A 25,369-nucleotide genomic window follows, 5' to 3' on the forward strand; every position below is an offset into this window, starting at 1 on the left:
AGAACGTACGCTGGTGCAGTGGGCCCCGGGTTCCGCCTCATGCCCGACACCAGCTGCCACCTCATCAGGAGCATGCCCAGACGTTGTAGGGAGTACAGGCACGTGGGGCCATACACTGCTGAGTCACATTATGAGTTGCCGTGATGAAATCCTCACAAGTTGGAACAGCCTCTGATTTCAATTGTTTACTTTGATTTTCAGTGCGAGTTTGAATCCAGCCCTCAGTTGGTTGGTGATTTTGGTTGACATCAGCTGTTACATCATTTTGTTCTCAACGAATTACACAATGAACAGTAAAGCTTTTCATCTTTAATATATTTTGTTCATCGAGACCCGATTTGTGATTTGAGTGTTCTCTCAGTTTTTTTGAGCAGTGTATTAAGCAGCAATCACTGAATAAAAAGCAAGTAATGAAAACCAGTGTATGACCATACTACATTTAAAGGGACAATCTTTAGTTAATATACTTTTTTGTAATGATGAATTAATACATATTTATAGATTTTTGAGGAATATAACTCATGTCTCATGTGCCTAAACTAAATGGGCACTGTGTAGAATCCTGCCTCTAACATTTCAAGACTGAATTTAAACAATAACATTGTCTACTCCTCATTGTCTTCCTTTACCTGAACACAACCAGGATAGTATTAGTTAGTCGAGTGGTTTAGAGAAAGGGGTTGTTAGTACTGCAAGTGTCTAAAGAGATTATGCGGAAACTAGAAGTCAATGTAAACTGATAGATGGACCTGAGAAAAAAGTTTAAATGGGGAATCTCAGGCACAAATATATTTGAAACATTACCTGCAGATGTCTTATATGTCTGCATATATGTTAGTAGTACAGTAAACATCTTACGTATAGCCCCCTCAAAATGTTTACACCATCAGAACCCAAAAGCTTGTTTTACCACAATGTTTTGTTAACAAAGTAAACACTGTTTGCGTCAAAACATGCTTAAAACTGCAACTTCGATATTATAAGTGTATGGTACATTGTTAACTCTGTTAACCTCACCCCCTCTTAACTTGCTACGCAGCAAGATGAGCGGAGCCCAAATTACAAGACGGGTCACAGCACCACTATAACAGACGTCAACGCTGTTGACGATTTGTGCGAAGTTTAGCTTCCTCAACTGACAGGTTTCCTGGACCCACAATGATCGCAAACTCATAGTCCTCTGTTTCTCAACACGTGTGAAAACCCTCTTTGACAATGTTCCACCTGCTTGAGCTAAGGTACCAATTGGTTAGACCCATCTGCAACATTTCAAGCTAGTTGTTAAGAGAGCTTACGCAACATACTTAACTGTTATATAGGGCTATATTCTAAGGCCGCATAGTAGGTAATTCATGAGTGAATGATATCCTAAATACTTATATCCTTAATTTTGTTAAAAATTAAAAATAAAGTGTTAAAAACAAAACAGATATTTTCAGTTGAAGCTTCACCAAGGGGTATGATGGGAGCTGTTCTTAGAATAGTAAAATGCATTTGATAATGTCAATCTTATAGCTTCACTCTAAATTCGCTAATGTTAAATTCTTCCCACAGGTTTTCAATGGATTTATATGTATCTGAACAGAGTCAATTAAAATATCTAATTGTCAATTGTACATTAGAGGTCCCATAGGCATCCATCCAAGGGCCTTTACTCTGTTTTACATATCAATTAAAATGTGCTTCATGATCTTGACATGAAATTATAACAGATACACAAAATAACAGTTCCTTCCATAAAGCTCTGTAGGGTTCTATTAATCCTCCCTTAGGCTGGAAATAAAAACACTTAAGAATAAATGTTGAGTCATTATAAAAGTTATGAAATGTAATATGTTGTGAGAGTTCCAAATCTTCCATATGCTGCTAAATATCTATTCAATTCATAATCTAACATTTCATGCCAGTAAATTATCAACTATTTAAAAAACTAAAAACAATAAAATGTTTAAGAAACAATTCCTCAAGGTGCAACTTAGGACAACAGCTAATAAATTTGCTTTTGAAGAACAGTAGATAAATCCAGCATCAACAGAAAGACAGACAGACAGAACCAGCAGTTGGTTTTAATGTTACTCAGTTGACCTGTCCGGAGTCCTCCAATTTACCACTTCTTTTCCTGGCCTCTCTACCACCTTCAGGGTCAACACAAACAGTTTGTTGAGACAGGCCAAAGCCAACTTTGGTTCCATCTGATTCTCGTGGACTGGTAGAGAGGGAGACCAGGACCTGCTCACTGGGGCGTTTCCAAGAGGGGCGTGTAACAATCCAGATGATTATTGCGCCGTAAACCACTATCAGCACTCCCAGCACATTCACGAAAGTGGCCTCTGGGGGAGAGTCCTTGTACTTAGAATCTTTTCTGAGAGAAATAGAGAAGAGTTAGGTGTCAATCTGAATACACTGAGTCTCTAAGTGCCATTGTTTAGTATATTTCCTGCCCTGCAAAACTTACAAGCCAAAAATTAGCTTCTCTGTGATGCCCATAAGTGCAGTGGCAATCGCAGTGGCAAAGACGAACAGGCCACTGTAGATGTGCAGGGGCATAAATGCTGCTCTCAGATATGTTGGGGTCAGAGGTACCAGGTAGATACACACTCCCAGGACAAGCTAGTCAGTACAATATGAAAGAAAATCAGGATACTCTGTCAAACACTGAAAGGAAGAATCTCATGGTTAACCACATAACATGTACTTCATAAACACTCAATGTATAGAACTGTAGTTAGGTAGTGGAATAAAATATAGGTAGCTGAATAGAATATATATTATGTAGTTACCTGTAGTGTATATAGTATCACAGCTGCTAGCCCTACCCAGCTGTGAAGGCTGTACATGTTGGGAATGTTTTGTGAGTTGTGGAAGTCAAATACTGCTACCAGAGATACGACAGTGAAAACGAATGCCAATATGTTTAATCCAGCATGAATAAACTTCATCATCAACTTGCTGCACTTCCAGGTCCATGGCAACCTATAAACAACAATTGCTGAAATGGACAAAAACATATTAATCTGATGTTCAAACATACTTCAAAGGGAAGGTATGAGTATTATGGAAATTCTTGAACTAATGTACATTTGAGAAATGTCTGCTTTTCTATTAACTGGCATGTAACGCCGGTCTTTGGTTGTGACACACGTCTGTATAATATCAGAGCATCACTAGGTACTCTGACCATCTGTTCTTCTGCCTAGACTAATTAGGCTATCTGTCCTTTGTTCTTTGGGAATGTAGGAGAGGGGGATCTGGTATTTGCCTAGGGGGCATCATTGACTGGTATCGGCAGATTATAGGGTTACTCATTAATATGCCCATCTGTATACCAGTTAAATCAATTAAGAACCTGACATAATTTACAATGATCAATGGCATAACGAGATTACGGAACATTCGCGAGCAAATGTTAGCTATCGTTAGCGCAATGACTTATAGTCTACAGGAACAGCTATCATACTCATTTGTCGCGCTTAAATTTGTATAGCAACGTCAATCAAACCGCACGTACTTGGCAACAATTACGTATGATATCCACGAGTTTATCTAAGTAAAAAACGACCTCCTTGACCATATTATCCTATACCCAAGGACCTAAGTGTAAAAGAACAACTAATTAATCAGAGCAAAATGTCCCAGTCGATGTAGACAAACTGTTAGCAGTAATTTCAGCCTAATAACCCATAATAAGGGGGCAACACTAGCTATTGAAGTTAGGGTGTACTTATTTTTTTTCTGCACTATGAAAATGCATTTCTGTAAATTTATTATGAATGATTGCAACGTATACTCTTTTAGAGTCATCTGTTAATAGTGCTGAAGTAAAAACTATGGTATCACTAGAAATACATCATGGCAACATATAGCATGAATATTTTTATTCGACCAACAAAACGGATACAAGTTAAGCCAACTAACACAGACAAGTTTCAAAACAATCCTTATTTCAAGTGTATGCAGTACATAACGTTTCAGAGGCTGGAATATGTTCCTGCTTTTTAAAAATAACTTTTAGATTAAAATAAATAAAATAAGTTCAGTGTGCTCCACATAGTAATATTCCTACTTTAATGGCTCCAAATTGTACACAATTCAAGTTTAATAACAAAAACTCACCAATTCCTTGAAGAAAAATGAACCCGGTTACGGTTAAAACTGGGTGCCAATTGAATTCGGCCAGTCCTCCATCCCACGCTAAACCTTCCTTGAAGTAGAATACCCATCTCAAAACAAAAAATATCGAAACAAACCCAACCAACACAGCCGTGGCTAAGGCGAATAGAAATTGCTTGAAATTCTCCATCGCCATATCTGACAGCGCCAACGCAAACTATGTCAGCAAGAGGAAGTGACTTTCGGCAATGAATGTCTCGAACCAGAGGAATTTCAAGAGGTTTTACGGGGGGATGGGACATGACGCCTCCTAAGTTGTGTAAACTCGGTTGTTACAAAACGCCCAGACACAAAAGAAAAATATCTTAAACCGCTTCTTAGATTATCAAAGTTGTACAACCTTATCCAGTAAATTATACATTTGGGAACATCGTCCTATACATTTTATGTAACTGTTAGAGAACATTTGAAGAACATCCCGTGAGTAGAAACATTTATAAAAAAATAGTATTCATTATTGTATATTTGTGAAAAATAAATAAATGGAAAAACAAAATGACACTGGTTATTTCAGGAATCTTTTTTAATAATATTAGCAGTTGGACGGGATGTTCAATTATTTATCCCAGCATCAGGCAATCATTTCACTCATCTGTTTTTCCACAATTGATTTTGTAGACATGGCAGCAGAAATTATTATTCTTCGTCTGTTCAATATGAACAATTGTATCTCTGTCAAAGAAAAGTTCATGGCTGTATGTCTGAAACAAGAAAAGAAAATACATTCAAAAATGAATTTTGACACCAGCCTATTTCGACCAACCTGAGATCTAGTGAACTTCCACTCTTTTGAATTAAAGAGAGTGAGGCTGTCAGGACTGGACCAGGCATTATTACAATGTAATGAACAACATTATGAAGACCTCACCACATCCCATGACTCCACAAGCGGAACGCTCTTCAGTAATGCTCCAGTGTGGTTGTCATGAAGTCTGATGTGGGCATGTCCCTCATCCTCTCTGTGGGTAACCTCGACAACAGCCAAAAGGTCAAGCTCATCTTCATACTCCACCATCCGGAATGTCTTGAAAGTAGATGTTCAGAAGGCACTGAGGAAAACCCTTACTAGCACTATTATCAATAAATGTATGCAAGGAATTTAATTTCCATGAAAATAATTCAGTCAGGAGTGAGATCAGCAAAAACATAACTTCTCATTACTATTCATAAACCACACAGTATGGTAATTTTTGCAATGGCAAATTATGCAGGTTTCTAATCCTTTAAAACTGCCTTTGGGGCAGCAGGGTAGCCTAGCGGTAAGAACATCTGATAGGTTGCTAGATCAAATCCCAGAGCCAACATGCTGAAAATACTTTTATTCTGTCCATAAACAATGCATCCAACTCAAATAATGTGTTCTTAGTCATATCTAACTAGTAAAAAACAACAACAACAAGGGTTTCCAACCAAGGTTTACACATCCCTAATGAGCCACAACAATTCCATGGGACCTTTGTGGATTGAGGAAAATCTGTTTAAATATACTTTTTTAGAATTCGACAATTTACCAATCTACAACAACCAGTGGGGAAATATCAGGTCCTTCTACACCTTCAGAGATGACATAAGTATTGATAAAAAAAAAACACATTTTATTTATTTTAGAATTTTGTAATATTTAGTCTTTTTTAAAATTTGAAATATTGAGCTATTTTCAATTATGTTTTCTGACTCAATTTCTGCAGTTCAGTAAGAGAAGATATCAGAATGATATCAGATTGTTTCTTTATGGTCTCAAGACTGCTCTGCCAGCTAGTAATGACCAGGGTTAGGGCTTCAGATTATGGACAGAAGGCAACTGTATTAGAGCAGCATTTTGGAATGAAAATACAATCAACCATTCACAATTTGACTTGCAATGGGTGGGACTGTTTTGGAAGGGGCAAATCATGCAATTAGGCATTCCTTACTAATTTAGAGAGAATAGGTAGCAACTTCTTCACTTGTGCACATCTTTAGAGCTCACTGATTTTAGAAGTTGCTCCAGCAAGCATTATCAACAATTTAGTTAGCTATTTTGTTTACATCAGCCATTAAAGTTGTGGTTTCAAATGAATGCCATCTGGTAAGAACCACCGTTTTTGTTTTCTTATTTGTTGCCTGCTGTTAACTGTCTATGAAAATAGTAGCCTACAGTTGTGCTCATAAGTTTGACTTCCCTAGCAGAAATTGTGAAATTTTGACATTGATTTTGAAAATACGACTGATCTTTCAAACAAAACAGTCTTTTATTTAAGGATGGTGATCACATTAATCCATTTATTATCACATAGTTGCCAGACAACACCTTGACACGCCTCACAGCTTCTGGCACACAAATAGAGCTTTATGGTCACAACCATAAGTGCTATGTTTGGAGGGGGTCAACAAGGCCTATATTGAACAGAATACCATCCCCACTGTGAAGCAAGGAAGTGGCTCACTGGTGTGTTGGGGGAGGGGGGGTGAGCTCTAAAGGCACAGGGAATCTTGTGAAAATTCATGGCAAGATGAATGCAGCATGTTATCAGAAAATACTGGCAGACAATTTGCATTCCTCTTCACGAAAGCTGCGCATAGGACGCTCTTAGACTTTCCAACACGAAAATGACCCTAAGCACAAGGCCAAGTAGACCCTCCAGTGGTTACAGCAGAAAAAGGTGAAGGTTCAGGAGGGCCCATCACAGTCTCCTGACCGTAATATTATTGAGCCACTCTAGGGAGATCTCAAACGTGTGGTTCATGCAAGACGATCAAAGACTTTGCATGACCTGGAGGCATTTTGCCAAGATGAATGGCCAGCTATACCACCGGCAAGATTTTGGGGCCTTACGGACAGGGGTCAGTTTATTTTTTTATTTGTTGCCATGTTTAATGATTGTGCCATTCTTTTATGACCTACAGTTGAATGTGAATCCCATAAGAAATAAAAGACATGTGTTTTGCCTGCTCACTCACGTTTTCTTTACTAATGGTACATATATTACCAATTCTCCAAGGGTACGCAAACCTTTGAGCACAACTATATGACCATGAGATACGGACAGTGTCACATTCAAAGTTGTGGGTTCAACTTGATTCAATATTTCTACAATAGGAAGTAATAGTTCTACACTTGTATTTGGAAATGTGTTTTGTCACTTATTTACATATTATCACGTCCTGGCACGTTAATCTCCCTAATGGGGTCCTGTTTCCCTGGTCACGGACCCTATATTAGTTCCTGCTTCCCCAGTGTTTCCTGTCGGTCCTTGTTTTGGGTTACCCCATATGTAACATTGTTTCTTTGGTTCCTGTTCTGTCTCCTAGTTTTGGTTTCATCATGTTTTAGTTTCTTTAATAAAATGTCCTCCGTTCTTCCTGCGCCTGTATCCTGCATCATCCTTCAGCGTTACGCATACGGTGAAGAGAATGGAATACCTTTTTATTTTGCTGTTTATTTTGTATTTTTTGTAATTAGATAATATGTACAGATTTAAGTTTTATATTATAATACATTTCTGGTAGTGGAATAACAATTTGGAAAATTGTGTATTTCATTATTATTAAAATAGCATACGTGAAGATGGCAGTGTTCTAAAACTACATAAAAATGCAGCCAATGGCTTCAGAACATGGTTCCATTAAACTGATCCAAATCTGGTGGTGCATTTAACATAGGCTAACTCAATAAACAATAGAAATGAGGGAAAGTATGTCCTGTTAAAAAATAAATAAAAAAAAATACTTGAGAATCTACCTCTTGCTCTGGGTCATCGTCTAGCTGATGAAATCTTCTCTTCACTATGCGGCCAGAGGATGTGACACTAGTCTGGGTTGCCGCCTATGATGGATGAGAAAACATTTCTCTTGAATTCCACACAGTGAAAGAAGGTCTTCCCTTCCATCATTATTATGACGAATCTATATGTGTCATCAATATACAGTGCATTGCAAAAGTACTCTAAAGGAACATTGAACTTGCATTCTGTTTCATAAATAAAGAAATAGAAAACACTAAGATTTTAAATCAATTATTGTATGGTGACATTGCTTGCATCAGGTTTTGTGCTTCACATAGATGAAAGAATTTACCCTAACCAGGAAACGATTACCTTATCATTGGCCTCCACCTGTGAAACGTTAAAGTTACTGTCAGATTTTCTGGAGGAAAACCCCTGTTGAAGGATCACTGGTCAGACTCTGAATCTGAAGGAAAATTTGAATTCTAAAAAATATCAGTCTCTAAAAGAAAGTAATACAAATGAACAGATTCAGGAAAGGGTAGAAATTGTTTGGATATCCCAGTGAATATAGTGTTTTGATATCCCAGTGAATACAGTGTTTTGATATCCCAGTGCATACAGTGTTTTGATATCCCAGTGAACACAGTGTCTTGATATCCCAGTGAACACAGTGTCTTGATATCCCAGTGAACAGTGTCTTGATATCCCAGTGAGCACAGTTAGATCAATAATAAGAAAATCCAAGCAGCGTCACACCACCCAGGCACTGCCAAGAAAAGGCCATCAAACTCAGAACTCAAAAATGGAGACCAGTGACAGAAGCCACAAAGACACCAACAAACCCTTTAAAGGAGTTAAAGAGTTGAGTTGTTGGAGTGGAGTAATGGTGCACCAAGCAACGATATCTGGAGCCCAGCATAACACCGGCATTTACGGAAGAGTGGCATGAAAAAAAGCTTTCACACAAAAAGTACCAAATGAAAGCATCTCAGTGACCCGCAGTGTTCAGGTGAAACCAAGCTAGAGCATATTGGCCAAAACTCAAAGCACTATGTGCTGCAACATAACACTGCCTGTGCCTGAAGACACACCATGCCTACAGTGAAGTACGGTGGTGGCAGGACCATGCACAGGCAGATGCTTCTTATCCGCAGTTTTTGAGCATGTTGTTAGAACGGAAGAAAGAATGAAGCAAACACTGGAGTGGCTCAACAAGATGTATGTCTTGCAGTGGCCCAGTCAAAGTCCTGATCTCAATCCTATTGGGAATCTGTGACACAATTTGACAGTTGAGGTCCACAGGCATCATCTGAACAACCAAGAGCAAATCTGCCAAGAAGAATAGGCCAAAATCACCCTGACACTATGTGCAACACCAGTACATACTTACCCAAAAGCTTAACGCTTTCATTGCAATGCAGCAAAAGGTGTCTCTACCAAATATTAATGTGTGTATTTTGTATACTTAAGCAAGCTACATACACCTATGTTTTTATTTGTCTTAAAAATATTTGCCAACATAAAAACATGCTTGCAACTTGCAATATTTGTTTTTGAATGTTTGTGTTTTAAAATATCAAATAGAAAAACATTTCATTGTACCACATGTAAAATTATTGGTCAGGGGTCTGACTACTTTTGCAAGGCACTGTATATCTCATTGCCAATGAAAAGGACAGTGCCAAAACATTGTTAACTTACATTATCTCGATGAGCAGTGATGGAAAACTCCTTTGCAATATCAAACTGTGAATCGGTTTCATCAAACTGTGAATCACTGTGTATTTTCAGCACGCTAGAAGCATTCAAGACAAGATGGAGGAAAATTGTCAGTGTAAAATCTGACTGATGAAAAACACAGGCCTAAATACCACAAGGCTGCAGTTTACAGCCTGGTCTTGTGTGATATCTGTTTCAAACTCACTTTATGGTGCTAGGTCCAACATGGATGATTCTTCCTGAGTCATCAGGATGGAAGTAGATCCAGTCAGACTCCAGTGAACAGCACTTCATGTCTTGTATTCCATTCTTTGCCTATTTAGATGTGCAAGAGGAATTTTAAAGATTACATTTACCAAAAATGTTCTTGATCAGAGCGTGTGCAATTATGAGTTTGCGGAAATAGCAGAATCTTTTATTTTGATAATGATGTTTTGTACAGTGTTGTGAAAAAGTAAGTACACTCCCTAGAAAGTGGTATTTTTATGCATAGTTGGACAAGGATATGTAATCATGGATATATAGTCTTACCTTCAGCACTATTGACAGATACAGATAAAGGTAACCTAATTTAACAGATGACTCTAAAAGATTATACTTTGCAATCATTCATAGTGCAGAAAAAACATAAGTATACCGCAACTTCAATAGCTGGTGTTGCCCCCTAAGTAGGGGTTACTAGGCTGAAATAACTCCATGTAACGGTTTGTCTACATCAACTAGGACTTTTTGTTCACTCTTCTTTTACAGCACTGCTTCAACTGCATCAGGTTCACAGGCTTTCTTTCATGCACAGCATTTTGATAGAACTGAGATCTGGGCTTCGACTCAGCCATTCCTTGACCCTCCATTTAATCTTTTTGTGTGATTCCTTCGTAGTTTAGCTTGTCTGTTTGGGAAAACTGTCCTATTCGGTTCAGCCAGCTTTTTGAAAGGTGGCCGAACATTCAAAATAATTCTCTGGTATAACATAGAATTCATGGTTGACTCAACAATGGCAAGTTGGCCAGGCCGTGAGGCAGTAAAGCAGCCTCAAACCATAACCGCACCGCCTCCATACATTAAACTGATATGAGGCCTCTCCATTCAAATGCAGTGCTTCATTTTTGCTAAACACGGCGTCAGCCATTGTGGCCAAACGACTCCACCTTTGACTCATCTGTCCAGAGCACATTGTTCCAGCAGTTTTGGTCTTGATCTACCCAAGCGTTGTCTGGCAAATGTCCGTTGTGTCTTGAGGCTTCCACCCTGACCGCCCACATAGGCCAAGTTTGTACAGTCTTTCTGTCAGTTGACTCATGTACTTCAACAGTGACTGTGGCATAAGTGGCCTGGGCTGTAGACCCCTTCATGTTACCCTGGGGTTCTTAGAGACTTCTATGAGCATCTTTCGGTCAGCTCTTCAGCACCTGTCCTATGTAGATTGCCAGTAGCCTGGAATTTTCTCTATTTGTAGATAAATAGTGCTATGATGTTCCCTCGAATTGAATGGAAACTAATTTGTAGATTCTGCCAGACTCATAGACATCAATAATCATTTTGAGGGCCTCTTGATCTTGGCATGATGTGTTGCCGTGAACCCATAAAAAACCCAGAAAAGGTTTTTTGGTGTGATTTGCTATTGGGTTACCCATCTCAATGAATGTGGTTGGAATTTAGCTCCAATATCCATGTGTCCAAATATGTAAAAACAAACAAAGACAACTTCCCAGATGGTATACTTACTTTTTCACATGACTGTACTTACATATACACCGATCAGCCATAACATTATGACCACTGACAGGTGAAGTGACAGGTGGGTGGGCTATATTAGGCAGCAATTGAATATTCCTTCCGCAAAGTTGATGTGTTAGAAGCAGGAAAAATGAGCAAGCCTAAGATCTGAGTGACTTTGACAAGGGCCTAATTGTGATGGCTAGACGATTGGGTCAGAGCATCTCCGAAATTGCAGCACTTGTGGGGTGTTCCCGGTATGCAGTGGTCAGAACCTATCAAAAGTGGTCCAAGGAAGGAAAAGCGGTGAACCGGCGACAGGGTCATGGGCGGCTAAGTCTCATTGGAGCGGAGGCTGGCCCGTGTGGTCCGATCCAACAGACAAGCTATTGTAGCTCAAATTGCTGAAACCTTGGATCCTGCCATTCATGAGGATGTTACTTTCATGGCAACGGTATTCCCTGATGGCACTGGCCTCTTTCGGCAGGATAATGTGCCCTGCGACAAAGCAAAAATGGTTCAGGAATGGTTTTGAGGAACACAACGAGTTCAAGGTGTTGACTTGGCCTCCAATTTCCCCAGATCTCAATCCAATCGAGCAACTGTGGGATGTGCTGGACAAACCAATCCCATCTATGGAGGCCCCACCTCACAACTCATAGGACTTAAAGATCTGCTGCTAACGTCTTGGTGCCAGATACCCACAGCACATCTTCAAAGGTCTAGTGCAGTCCATGCCTCGACAGGTCAGGGCTGTTTTGGTGGCAAAAGGGGGACCTACACAATATTAGGTAGGTGGTCATAATGTTATGGCTGATCAGTGTATACATATACATCAGCTGAGCCATCTTGACACACTTTTACTGTGGATTAGATTATTTGTCTCTCAAATATACATTTGTTTTGACAGGTGAAGACAATGACTGTCAAAGACACCTGCAGCTTTTTAATACTGACATGTTCAAAATGATCTGGGACACAAGCAGCAGGGTACTGAATATGCTAAAAGAGCCTCGCAATTCCAGAGGGTTATATAAAGCCCATTCAAACCTGGTGCATGAAAATAGATAAATAGAATACAGTACCAGGGTGTTGTCCTTGACAGAGCAGATGTGGAACGACCCCTGGTGTTTCTTATGGGGTGGCGTGAAGATATAGTGCCATGGGTGGCCTCCAATCTGTACTCCATTATCAAAGCATGATACCTCAAACAACACCGGGGGACATTCTGTGGGGTAGAAATGAGAACAATCACCAAGGTCCCTTGATGAAGACTCTGAACTGCAGCTAGTCACAAGCTCATGGTTAAAGCATCTGTGGAATGGACAGGTGGATAGAATGTAAACAATCAATGACTTACCGTTGATGTGGATATTCACTGGAATTCCGAATGGAGCTTCCCCCACTGCTGTAACACCTTCTGAGTGACACTGTTCTCCCAGCACCAATGTCTTTGTCATGTACTAGCAAAGCAGGAAAAATCAATCATTCCCTCAGGAAATTGCAGGAGGAAAACAAAATAGGGGGGTCTTATTGTTGCTCATCATAAATTCATACCTTATTTAGGATGTCTTCAAAGCTATAGAGTCTCACAGTCTTGGAGCTGTGAGAAACCGCAAGGACTCCTTGGGACAGAACAACATCAATGACAGTGCTTCCAAATACCTGAAATTACAGACATATAAAAAAGAGAAATATTACAGAAAGTTGTTACAACGTATGTAATTAACATACGTAAAGATGCTGAGGGATACAAAATGTTTGCATACGCTTTTGTTGATCTCCAGAATGCCCACAAGTTTTAAGGGAAAAATATTGAACACGGCCAGGTACATCAAGGTGTTTTGGTTGAAGCCTGCCTGTGAGAGTTAGGCCAGTGCATATTGTGAATATATTAGTTATATATTATTATATCAGTTACAGAGACCAACTACTTGGAATGGTTCTATTATACAAACATTAAAGTAAAATTGGCCTCAGACAAGTAGAAACCACACCTGTCTTACTGTAGACGTCATTTTATTCTGAATGGACTTCACATAAAATGTCTCCTGCGACACATCCCAGCCAAGGTACCTGACAGACAAAATAGGTAATGTTAGTATGTAAATCAGTGGTTACCTAGCTCCACAGTAATGTCTAAAAAGCTATGGATTGGTTTACTGTTTATTATTTTTGACAGAAATGTAAATTCACATAAAAATGACAATTACCTAAACTTGTGGTGTGGAGACAAGTAAACTCTTTGCAGTTCTTGGCCTGTTTCAGCTGAGAAGCGATATAGCCAATTATTGGCAGTCAAAGCCAAGAGGCTAGGTTTTTCATCGGACGGTGTAGGCAACCTTTTATCCTTACAGGGTAAACACAAAGGTAGATCATTAGAATGATAAACCAATCTGTTTACAGACTTTTTTCTCCTTTTACGATGTCAAGTTCAGGAGTGATACATTTTGGTGGAATTTGCCAGCAAAAACATTGAACTCAGATATATCTTTTTGCTAAAGTTATTGAGATCTACTAAATGTCTATGGAGCAACCTTGAACAAGAACAGATTGCAAATATGACTTACAAGAGGGCACTGGCATAGCAATGCATCTTCAATCTTTTCCGCTTTGGGCCTCTTACGTAATTCATACAGAAGATGTGGCTCTGAGGGAAGGCTAAAAATGTAATTGTTTATTTAAAATGTAAGTACAGTGGCTTCTACAATAACAGCAATGCTACATCAGTTTGAAAATAAAAGATACACATTACCTACTGTAACAACACTGATAATTTTCGAAATAAATCCTTCCACTCTCATAAGATATTGTGGATTTTGAGGACTTGGTCCAGACTTTGGAGAAGTCTTTGCTGTCCTAGTACAGTAAACAAAAATAAGTAACTTATTTCAGTGGAATTAAATGAACTGTTATAAAGTCGAAATTGTACAGCACATACCTGAAGTATAATATCCCTAAGAATCTTCAAGTTTTGCCTTGATAACGTGCCAGCATCAAAAATGCCTCTAGATCTTAGGTCCAGGCAGACTGGGGTATTTCTCCTTCTCAGTTGAGACATCACTAGGAGGCGCTGAATTCACAATGAAGGCTAATCCACACTGGAACGTGACAGTGAGCCCAAAACGAAGCAAGGTACGTTTAATTGGCATGTATGTCGGTATTCTTAAATACTCATATCAAGTGGTCGACGTCGATACAAACCTTGTCCTTGCTTTAGACAATAATAATTAAAGCCATTTATTCTTAGGTTGTCACTACATACAGTGACGCTAGCTAACTAAACAAGTCTATACCGCTAACAAAAGACTAACAAGCTCCGTTAAATTTTGTATATAACTAGCAAACACACTTAGATTTTATACTTCTCACACCGTCCGATGAAAAACCAAGCCTTTTGGCTTTGACTGCCAATAATTGACTATATAATTGCCTAACGTTATTTGGAAGGTGTTATTAACCAGCACAAGCTTGTGTTTCGAAAATGCACTGCAAAATGCTTCTGGTATGTGTAGTTCTTGGTTGCACACTGAAACTTCAAAGTCGTTACTTGCTACTGATAATCAAAAAAATAACGTATGACAGGGTTATTTTGTGAGAAATCAAAAACAGTTTAATGTAATTGCATAGTTTGTGTTTTAATACTTACTTTGACCAAGTTTTTGTAGTTTCATACGTTTTCCTCTAACTACTTCCGTTTGTTATTATATCCGAGTTCATCGAAAGAGGATGTGATTGATGTCTTGTTCCCCTTTGATTTTAGACAATCTTTGATCTTCAGTTAATTTTGTCTCCACGTGTTCACTAGCAAATATACTGTGTTTACTTTTCTTTTCATTATAATTAATCAGAACTTAATTATACAATTTGGGCAAGCCATAACAATAAATATGTAGCTGTCCTTATTTTATATATAATAAGTGGTATCTTCCCTTTTGTGCCCAGTCCATAGGCTAAATGAAAGTATTAAGATGCCTCTCCCTTGCCCCAGTGGCTATGGGATGGGGAAGAGTTTTTTGCAGACTAAACAGCAGAGGGGGTCGGCCCCCTACTCCTTTGGGAGCAAGAATTCTGACCAACCCTGAGGACATCTTCCAACATAACATGTGGTTTGTGTTTTGCACATCTTTTATTTCATGTTTATTGAAGCTTTCAATATGAATTTGGAAGTTAATAATAATGGTCAAAGATCATATTTATGTGATTTGCTTTAGGGACCATGTACAGTGGACAGAGGAAGCGAAAGAAGAAGCCAGACAAAAGACAAACGAGAATTCCAGTTCACGTATTCCATCAGAAGAGCAAGGTTATCCTTTTTCAAAACCTTCCAAGCGTATTAATATTTGGAATTTTGTTGCTTAGTAACTAAAATGCTGTCCGTTGTTTTTCATCCTCATGCAGGCAAATATGACACCGATGCCTGTAAATATTGGGACAGCTTTTATGAGAGGCACCAGGACAGGTTCTTTAAAGATCGCAAGTGGCTGTTCCTGGAGTTTCCTGAGCTTCTTCCATCAGGACCAGGGGGCAGAGCTACTGAGGAGAGAGAGTGTGGGCCGCAGACCCCATGTCCAGAGCCTGGTGGGTTTGGCAAGGACCGAAAGATGGGGCAGCAGGCACCCAGTCACCAGCCCATAGACCCACTGACTATTGAAGGCCAGCAGTCCTGCTACAGAGATTGGAAGGACCCTGTAGAGGCTGCACGTCAGATCAGCTCTTTCCCAGGAGAACATGCACCTTTCAGGATCTTAGAGGTGCGTGTTCCTCATGCTTTTTAATATATGGCATTTAGCCATTTTTGCATGCATTTTATGTATGGTTGGTCCTGGAAATTAATCTGTTTTTGTCATAGGTTGGATGTGGGGCTGGTAACAGTGTTTTTCCTATTGTCAACTCTATTAAGTAAGTACAACATCATTATGTACTCTGTTATACAATGTATGCAAAGTGTTTTGTTGTATAATCTAAAGAGAAAGATATAGTGATGAATGACATCAAAAACGTAGTGGATGGTGTTCAAATTATATTTCTCTCTTAAATATTGTTGCCTTAAAAAGTTTAGATATTTCCTTTGGTATGCAGACAATCTGTGCCAAAGCATGATGTAATCTTGCATGAAACATTTTGTCTAAAGGACTGGGCAAGGCTAGGAATGGATAATTCCTAAATTCATCATATGAATGACTCTTTAGTGGAATGGAAAGTACAGTATGTTGTGTGATAGCAACTGGGTTACTGCCTCAGTCTCTCAGCTGAGTATGTGATAAAAACTGTTCTGTAAAGATTAACTGACTGGTAGATGTTATGCAGTTAGTCACTGATTGCCAATCTTAATTTTGTGGCCCTACTCCATTTGTAGTTAACCTTTTTCGTCCTTGTGTATTTGTTGTGAAAAGTTTGTGAAATGAACATGCCACTCTGTTTCTGACCTTGTAGACACACTGGAGCATTTGTTTACTGCTGTGACTTTTCATCTCGTGCTGTTCAGCTGGTGAAGGTAAGCTCTTTTTCCAAACGAGTGGGATTCATACAAACAAATACTGGAAACATGTTGAAATATTGCAGAAATTGCATCATAAAAAACTAATTTAGATTTTAAAAAAAAATTAATTACTTCATAACAAAGTTGAACAGTAGCTACAGCATTCCAGCAGTGTCAGGGGGTCTCAGGGAGGGGGTTTCAGGGAGGGGGTCTCAGGGAGGGGGTCTCAGAGAGGGGGTCTCAGGGAGGGGGTCTCAGGGAGGGGGTTTCAGGGAGGGGGTCTCAGGGAGGGGGTCTCAGGGAGGAGCATAATTGGCTCAGCACTGTCTAGGTTGGTGGGTAAATGTCAAATAGGGTTGCCTTGTCTTGCTCTAGTGTCTCCCTAATTATAGCCCATTGGTGGTTGTTTACTCGTGAATGCACTTTTCTGGGTATTAAGATTACGTGTTGTTGAGGAACATGCTGGGAAGTTGTTGAAACAAGTCAACGCTATAATTGCAAATTATCTACCCAGTTTTGGTTTACATTGTTCAAAATTGGTTAAGATCAGTTAGAAATGTTATCTTTACAAACAGGATTATACAACACAGCCAATCGACTCATTTGCATTTTTTTCGATTCTTATTTTCCTTGTTTTCTGTGAGGCATTGTGGACATTTGAATCTTTTGGAATGGACAGTATAAATGAGCCATGATCAATGTATTCTCTGTACACCAATGCTGAGACATGCAGCCTTCCTATTTAATCTTAGAGCGTCTCAGATGTTACAAATTTTATCCTAGAATGTTTCAAGTAATTTTTTGCAATTTATGGATGCAGTTCTGTACATGCTGTTGTACATTTAATGTTTAAATGTTGTTCATTTACTGGTATCTACCTACAAAGCTCTTGGAAAATGTTACATTGGCCTTTTCTTTGTATACTGATAATACTGTTTATGTGAAATATCTACCTTATAATAGCTAAATTACCTAATTCTTTCAGTCTGAAATATCAACGGGTATGTTTTCAAGCACCTTCTTTTACATGCATCTTTAAGTAGCAATTTAGTCGAAGGATTTGCCACAACAGATACTTTTTTAAGGGGGTTAGTTCTGTTTCCATAGAAACTCGTCTTGTGACTTGTAGTCCACCTATCTGTCCGCGGGTGTTGTAGAGTGTTATTCATCCCATTTTAACATGGGAATGGTCATGGTTTTTAACTGTGGTCATGGTTTTTAACTGTGGTCCTGGTTTTTTTGTTTTTAAATACTTAATCATGCCTTGTGATTAACAGAATTATCTCACATCATTCTACTATTATACTACTACATATAAATGTATGCAGGACATCATGGGGATTTCGTACGTCTGAATTAGACAAGGAATTTAAGAAATCCAAACTGCTATCTTAACAGCTCATCACATTTGACTCTATAGTATGAATGTTAAAATATGCTTCACATGGATATCAGTGTGTTATTTGGAATCAGAAGCCACTAAGTCTCCATCTTTGCCCACACATAGGACCACCCAGACTACGACCAGTCTCTGTGTCACGCCTTTGTCCAGGACATCTGTGACGAGGTGGCATCTTTTCCCTTCCCTCCACTCAGCCTGGACGTTATTCTGCTGGTCTTTGTGCTCTCCTCCATTCATCCTGAGCGGTAGGTGAATGTTAGGAGACAAAGGCAGGAGCGCCCACTGTCATTTATCAACCGCAGGCTCCCCACCCGACCACACCACCCCCACCTGCTGTTCCCCGTGCTTTGTCTGAATGTCCTTAGTGTTACAACCCTCTTAACCCTCCCCAAAACGGGCCCTCTTCCACACATAAGAGGTGGTGTGGTTTGGTGCCACACTGTGTGATTTAGAAATCCTGATTATTCTGGGTTCATTAATACAGGTAATATGCATTTGCTGATTGCACACGATGCAAGTAAGGTAAGACAGTTGCAGGCGAGGATGTAGAATACACACTGGCTGAGATATGATCTGAATGCAAGCTGGGGTGTGCTGTTCATTTAGCTACCGCCAATCCCTTTCAAATGAGCAGTGAATGTGGGCATGCATTATACTCACAGTCAGCTGTATGGGCAAATTTGCTGTGTATTTATTATTCACGTTAAAATGGTATTAGGTCTAACCGCAGATCCCTTTGCACTGGGCAATTGGATGCTTGCTCTTTGTAACACACAGTGACATTCTGCTTCTTACTGAGACCTCATGAAGATTGCAGCTGATTAGAATTCAGGATATGGACGGGCTGGCAGACAGTTCTCATAGCACTACCTAATAGATGGTGCTGTACCAAATCATTTTTCATTTCATCATTTGATCTAGAGGTTAGTTGTTTGTGGGGTTTCATCTCGGCACCTCCATTTTTTTTTTTTTTTGCTGCGTTAAAGCAGCATGGCTTATGTTGTTTCTGAGCTTTAAATGAGTATTGCGTTTAGTGCAAGGAGTATCATGGAGCATTATTGTCTGGACCGTTGATTGACATTTTCTGTGGGTGTATAACTGTGTGATTTGGAAATCGCTAATTATTTGTCTGACATCAGTTAGTTGATATGGTAACTGAAAGGTTTCCATATTGGGGAGGAGAGTAGAGTCAAATTATTGACAGTCGAGTTAACTCCTTATCTCCCTTACTGCTTATAAACTATACTATATGTTCATTTCTTGGGAGGCCTGGATCTGGACTAAAACAACAAGCATCTCTAAAGATGTTTCTAATAATCTTTATGAAGGTTTGTATTGACCACTCAATATTGGCCATCAAATCTTCACTACAGTCACTTATGGCTTAAAGTACACTTTATTCAAATATTTCACAATTTTCTTCAAAATTACATTTGAAAATCTATGGTTGTCCCAATATATATTCTTTTGGTTTGAGGTTCAACAAAAATCTGATTAATGTACAAAATATTAACTTATTCCACAATGAAATCCTAAAATACCCCAGATAAAATTATTGTCATCTGGGCCTCCTTCAATGGTTTTATAGCACAGCACAGTGCAGCGCAGTGACATCAAGCACACCCAGGAATGGTTCAAGACAAAACATTGAACTACCCTGAAGTGGCCATCAATGACTCCAGATCTAAATCCTATTAAAAACCTGCAGAGAGATATGAAAACTGGGAGACCTGGAGCAGTTTCCACAAGACTGGGCCAAACTGCCATTACATAGATGCGTGAAGCTCAGCCATGGCTATGGAAAGCCCTTAATTGCAGTTAAATATTGAGTCCTCAATAATTTTGTTAATGTCTTTTCTGTTATTTTCTGATTATAAAGGAAATATGATTATAAAGGAAACCAATGCTTGGGGCCATGGCTAATTAAAGATTACTCATATTTTGAGGAAGAATGAAATTGTTTGAATTATTTCTTTATTTCTTTGACAGAGTCCAAGGAGTTGTGAACCGTTTGTCTGAATTTCTGAAACCCGGAGGAATATTCCTCTTTCGGGATCATGGCAGATATGACTTATCACAATTGCGGTTTAAAAAAGGTGTCAGCCTACTCCCAACCTTATTTTTACAAAGTTAACACATTAAAGAAGAAAATACTTTGAAAATAGACAGTCATTATTAATGATTTTGTTAAGTGGTTATTTGTTAATACTGACAGTAAATTGTTTTTGGATCAACAGGTCGTTGCTTGTCAGATAATTTCTACACAAGGGGAGATGGGACTTGTGTTTATTTCTTCACCAAAGGTATGCATTCAAAAGTCTATGCTAACAGTTGTATAACGGAAAACTGTATGCAGAAATTGTTTCATATCTAATCTGAAGTAATTTGTTGGTGGTAATATCATGTTACTCTTTCTACAGATGAAGTTCACAGTTTATTTTCCAATGCTGGTTTGGAAGAAATTCAAAATCTGGAGGATAGACGAATACAGGTGAACCGAGCCAAGAAAATTGTCATGTACAGAGTATGGATGCAAAGCAAGTACAGAAAAACATTACCAGCACCGTCGTAGTTGGCCACCACAGTCTCTGCCCAGACAAACAGGTTGCCCCGGGTTGGCTTTGCCCAGGTCTTTCCAAATCAGAGGTCAGTGGCAGGCCATACACATGACCCAGTTTAGTGAGATGTGTCAGATTACCTGTGAAGTACTTCTGGGATCGTCTGCTGCCGGGCTGAGAAAGTGGTAGACGCAGATGGAGTATCTTTTGGTTGGTGGGTGCTTACTATGGCTCCACATATCCTATGTATGTAAATAAGAAATGCTTCTTTTGAAATCTGTCTTCCTTGAGTATATACATAAATCTATTGTTATCCCATTGATTGAAATTTAATATGAATACTGTCATACTTCCTAAGAAATCTAACAGTAATAAAAGTTGCACATTCTATTGCTGAGTGAATTTCTTTTTGCACAAGTGAAAAGCTTCATGTTCTGTCTTTGTTGATGAAATATTCTTTAGGGTTTGGATTATGTAATCTTAGGCCAGTTTATTAAGTACACCACCACATTAATGAATATGGATCACTCATACAGACAGTAATCCAAATTACAGTGGCTTGTTATATAAAGCAGGCAGACAGGCGTTGAGGAATTGAATGACTATCCTACTGAATATTAGAATCATCAAAAGGTTGACCAAAGTGGTTTTGAGCGTGAAATAATTGTTAGTGCCCCGTCACACCAGTTCTGGTAGGTCAGGGCTAGTGTCTAGGGTGTATAGAGAATGATGGGGAAAACAGTGAATGTATAAAATGTCAAAGGAGAATAGCAATAAAGGTGCAAGCCACCAGGTGGGCCACATACCCTGTAGAACCCATTCCCTGCAAAATTCCGGCTGTTCTGAGAGCAAAGGGGTCTGGACATTGCAGCTGGTACATGTGTACCCCAGGAGAGTTAGCGTTATGCAAGAGGTAGCATCCCAGAAGAGTTAGCATCGTGCAAGAGGTAGCATCCCAGAAGAGTTAGCATTGTGCAAGAGGTAGCATCCCAGAAGAGTTAGCATTGTGCAAGAGGTAGCATCCCAGAAGAGATATACATCGTGCAAGAGGTAGCATCCTAGAAAAGTTAGCATTGTGCAAGAGGTAGCATCCCAGAAGTGATAGAATCGTGCAAGAGGTAGCATCCCAGAATAGTTAAAATTGTGCAAGAGGTAGCATCCCAAAGGAATTAGCAGTTATTTAAGTAGAAGGAGTGAGTTTTGGTGTTATTTTTGATTTATGCAAGAGGTAGCATCCCAGAAGAGTTAACATCGTGCAAGAGGTAGCATCCCAGAAGAGTTAGCATTGTGCAAGAGGTAGCATCCCAGAAGAGATAGCATCATGCAAGAGGTAGCATCCTAGAAAAGTTAGCATTGTGCAAGAGGTAGCATCCCAGAAGAGATAGCATCGTGCAAGAGGTAGCATCCCAGAATAGTTAAAATTGTGCAAGAGGTAGCATCCCAAAGGAATTAGCAGTTATTTAAGTAGAAGGAGTGAGTTTTGGTGTTATTTTTGATTTATGAATTGTAAAGTCATTCATGGATAACATTATGAAAGTGCATTTAAAACAGGTAATTTCACAGATCTATTTAAATTGGCATTTACCTAAACCATGTTATGCAAGGACAAGACAACATGGTATAAAAGCACAAATGTACAATGTCAATAGTGGACTGTAAAATAATCTAGAACCAAAACAATAAACTAGGGTTTGCCTCTCTTGTCATTGTATTGGCTCTGCCACCCGTCTGTGTTTTACAGATTGGTCCTGTACATTCCTATGTTGTTGCCTCTGGTTCCCTGCACCTTAGGACCCGACTAGACTTTTGCCTCCCGGATACAAACGTCTGCGGTTGAGCTAGGGGATCTAGCATTTCAACAGGTGTCTTTCAGGAGGGCTGGTAAATAGAAATCCTACATATAGAGCAATTGCAACAGACAAGGGAACTCTGAAATCCTAATGATTGTTCAAAATAAAACTACAATAATTCATAATGGTTATTCATGTGACTCAGCAGACTTTGGGTTGAGTAATAGTCTAAATATGGACTTCTGCCAAGAATGGGGAGATAAGAGGCTAGTGGGTGTTGGAGTATAAGACTTGCCAGCCAACAAGGAATCTTCAAGGACACACATACATGCACGCCCACACACGCATTCCAGAAACACCCACCTGACATTTCACCTGAAGATTTACACACTTGTTCAAAACACACTCACACAACACACAGACTTCAGGTCTCCAATGATCTAACACTAAACGTAGCCCTTGAAAAGCCTTATGGAGAAACAAACAATAAAAACACATGCACAGCATTACAGGGAGAACGATATAAGGACATTTTGGGGCCTGATATAAATACACTGATGTTTTTATACAATCTTTGTATAAATCTTTTACAATATTTGACCACCTTTTTCAATTTCTAAGATATTTAGAAGGAATGTCATCAATTTTCTGAACATATATTGATGACAAATATTACTTTGGAAGGTAAGCTTGTTTTCAGGCTGAAAGTAATTTGGTGATTTTGTCCCTGTCATCAACTGGCAATTACCACTACATTGGTTGACCCCTTCCAGGAGTTTCGCACTGTGCAGGTTCTCGGCAGCAATTAAAACAACATTGACAAAACTCCCTTGAGCTGGATGGGCGCAGACCTTCAGTACTTTGCCTCGAAGTCCATCCAGACCTGGTGTTCTGTGTGGCTTGATGTGTGGCAGACCTGTGGCCAGGGCCTGTTCTAGGCATAAGCAACATAAGTTGTCACTTAGGCCCCTGACCGCCAGGGGGCCCGGCCGCTTGTGAGTCCCCGACCACATGGGGAGAAGGTGCCCCAAATCAAACTTGCTTAGGGCCCCCAAAAGGCTAGAGCCAGCACTGCATGTGGCCAATTATCTCCACAGTAGATGATTTCTTTATTTTCTTTTTTAAAATGTATTTTATGTTCATTCGTCTTTGACATCAACAGTATCACATTTTTCATAAAACGGATGGGACTATTCTCAACAGACTATGATATTATTGTTATCTTGTTTCCTCTTTCTTCCCATCACTGTGTTAAGCTCCTCCTATGCTTGTATCGGATTACCTGTACAAAAACTTGATGTTGTCCTTAACATCCTTTTTGTTAATCCAGACCTGAATTTTGACCTGAATTCCTTTTTTTACTTCTACATTGTCAGTATTGTCATTCATATAAACAACATTCATTTTTACAATACATTTATAACAAATAATAGTAATATACGCATACATGTACATATGCATACACCAACCCATATAGATTGAAATACATTGGCACTTGCTGGAACTTATCCTTTCCTATAAAAACCTGCCTAAAAGACAGCAGGCTGGACCATACTTTAACAAATGTAAAGTACTGTGCAAAAGTCTTAGGCAAAAGTCTTCTGTCTAAGACCGTGCAAAAGTAAAACTTCTGTAGTTTTTTCACACATGTAATAAAACTGATCAGATCCTTCAGAAAAAAGCAAAAACACAAGCCAAATAACAAAACAATTTAGCAAACCCCAAACCATTCTAATCTAGAGAAGATTCAAGTTTCACTAATAAATACAAAAGACGTTTTTATGATTTACACAAACACAAACCGCCTAAGGCAGCACTACCCCAGAAACAACATCAATGGTGTACATACATGGTATACATACACACAACTAATCATATATACACCCTTTGTTTCTGTACAAAAATAGGTGACTCAAGGGGGGAAATACTTGTACAATCAATTATTTTCTATTTGTAATACATTTAAAACAATTTTGAGATTTTTCACTTTTTTTGTGCTGATTTCTGTCAAAACCTCCTCAAATTGCTCTGTCATACCCTAACATTTTCTCTCATATCATTGTATTGAGTATTACACAATTATTATATTCCTTTCAGACAAGCTGGGGATAACCTACAAATCTTGCATGCCTAATGGACATTTCTACTTGGATGTCGGCCCACCAACTCAGGATCAAGCTTGAGAACTCCACATTGTCCCTTTCCCACAGTTCAAAGGACATTGGCATGACCCTGGACAACACCATGTCATCATTCTATGCAAACATAAAGGTGTTGACTCAGTCCTGCAAGTTCATGCTCTGCAACACTCATAGAGTATGACCTTACCTCACACAGGAAATGTTATTTGAATGTTACCTAACCAGACAAGTTGATTCAGAACGAATTGTTATTTACAGCAACCACCATGGAGGGATAAGGAGCAGGTAGGGTTAACTGTCTTGCTCAGGGACAGAACGACATTGCTTTCAACTTGGCAGTAGGTGGATTCAAACCAGGGACCTGACATAACGCATAGTCACATGACCATTCGGCCTCTATGCTCTCGCCATCCAGGGACTCTCATATCTCTACTACTGCAACTCTCTGTTGGTAGGGCTCGCTGTCAAACACCTGCAACGTATCAAGGACACTGAAGTTCGCTTGGTAAACAACCTCCCTATGATCTCATATGTCGCCCAATTCCTCTGCACGCTCCATTGTCTTCCAGTTGAGGCTTCCAATAACTATGTCAAATCCTTAACTACCATGATGCAGAGCAGCTAGTCCCTACCTTCAGGCAATGCTGAGACTCCCCAACATGTTAAGGCATTGTACAGCTTTTG

General features: G+C 39.2%; 2 protein-coding genes across 12 annotated transcripts; one reads left to right on the forward strand and one right to left on the reverse strand.

Moving 5' to 3' along the window:
- Nucleotides 1-2,455: 2,455 nt before the first annotated feature.
- On the reverse strand, nt 2,456-15,016 carry dcaf17 (ddb1 and cul4 associated factor 17). Of its 8 annotated transcripts, none has more exons than XM_020055039.2 (18): nt 14,962-15,016; nt 14,254-14,413; nt 14,068-14,171; nt 13,883-13,973; nt 13,526-13,662; nt 13,310-13,388; nt 13,082-13,171; nt 12,870-12,977; nt 12,673-12,775; nt 12,398-12,540; nt 9,802-9,911; nt 9,579-9,672; nt 8,247-8,309; nt 7,892-7,975; nt 5,039-5,194; nt 4,114-4,871; nt 2,781-2,989; nt 2,456-2,655 (listed from the first exon to the last, which is right to left on the reverse strand). In XM_020055039.2, exons 2-16 carry the CDS (start codon nt 14,371-14,373, stop codon nt 4,755-4,757), a joined length of 1,599 nt encoding a protein of 532 aa, XP_019910598.1. In that variant the 5' UTR covers nt 14,374-14,413; nt 14,962-15,016; the 3' UTR covers nt 2,456-2,655; nt 2,781-2,989; nt 4,114-4,754. The 8 variants fall into 8 exon arrangements, with proteins under 8 accessions (XP_019910598.1, XP_010889247.1, XP_019910597.1 ...); XM_010890945.3 differs by lacking the exon at nt 14,962-15,016 and adding an exon at nt 14,665-14,780; XM_020055038.2 differs by lacking the exon at nt 14,962-15,016 and adding an exon at nt 14,517-14,780.
- On the forward strand, nt 14,366-21,144 carry mettl8 (methyltransferase like 8). Of its 4 annotated transcripts, none has more exons than XM_010890951.4 (10): nt 14,366-14,447; nt 15,258-15,421; nt 15,527-15,618; nt 15,714-16,066; nt 16,165-16,214; nt 16,749-16,809; nt 18,302-18,441; nt 20,186-20,292; nt 20,434-20,499; nt 20,617-21,144. In XM_010890951.4, the coding sequence occupies exons 2-10, from the start codon at nt 15,270-15,272 to the stop codon at nt 20,766-20,768; spliced, it is 1,173 nt and encodes a 390-aa protein (XP_010889253.1). In that variant the 5' UTR covers nt 14,366-14,447; nt 15,258-15,269; the 3' UTR covers nt 20,769-21,144. The 4 variants fall into 4 exon arrangements, with proteins under 4 accessions (XP_010889253.1, XP_034142759.1, XP_010889255.1 ...); XM_010890953.4 differs by having other exon boundaries at nt 14,376-14,447; nt 15,304-15,421; XM_010890952.3 differs by lacking the exon at nt 14,366-14,447 and adding an exon at nt 14,731-14,817.
- Nucleotides 21,145-25,369: the final 4,225 nt, after the last annotated feature.

The sequence above is a fragment of the Esox lucius genome, chromosome 16 (genome assembly GCF_011004845.1).
Source record: "Esox lucius isolate fEsoLuc1 chromosome 16, fEsoLuc1.pri, whole genome shotgun sequence".
Lineage (NCBI taxonomy): Eukaryota > Metazoa > Chordata > Actinopteri > Esociformes > Esocidae > Esox > Esox lucius.

What these genes read in the sequence shown, in the direction of transcription:
- dcaf17 (XM_020055039.2), bottom strand. Translation starts at nt 14,373, where the DNA reads ATGTCTCAACTGAGAAGGAGAAATACCCCAGTCTGCCTGGACCTAAGA. An exon ending in TGACGTCTACAGTAAGACAG is followed by an intron (nt 13,172 to 13,309) that starts GTGTGGTTTCTA and finishes TAACTCTCACAG; the next exon opens with GCAGGCTTCAACCAAAACAC. An exon ending in TTGTGGAGTCATGGGATGTG is followed by an intron (nt 4,872 to 5,038) that starts GTGAGGTCTTCA and finishes TTCTTGTTTCAG; the next exon opens with ACATACAGCCATGAACTTTT.
- mettl8 (XM_010890951.4), top strand. Translation starts at nt 15,270, where the DNA reads ATGAAAGTATTAAGATGCCTCTCCCTTGCCCCAGTGGCTATGGGATGG. An exon ending in GTGCTGTTCAGCTGGTGAAG is followed by an intron (nt 16,810 to 18,301) that starts GTAAGCTCTTTT and finishes GCCCACACATAG; the next exon opens with GACCACCCAGACTACGACCA. An exon ending in TCCTCCATTCATCCTGAGCG is followed by an intron (nt 18,442 to 20,185) that starts GTAGGTGAATGT and finishes TTTCTTTGACAG; the next exon opens with AGTCCAAGGAGTTGTGAACC.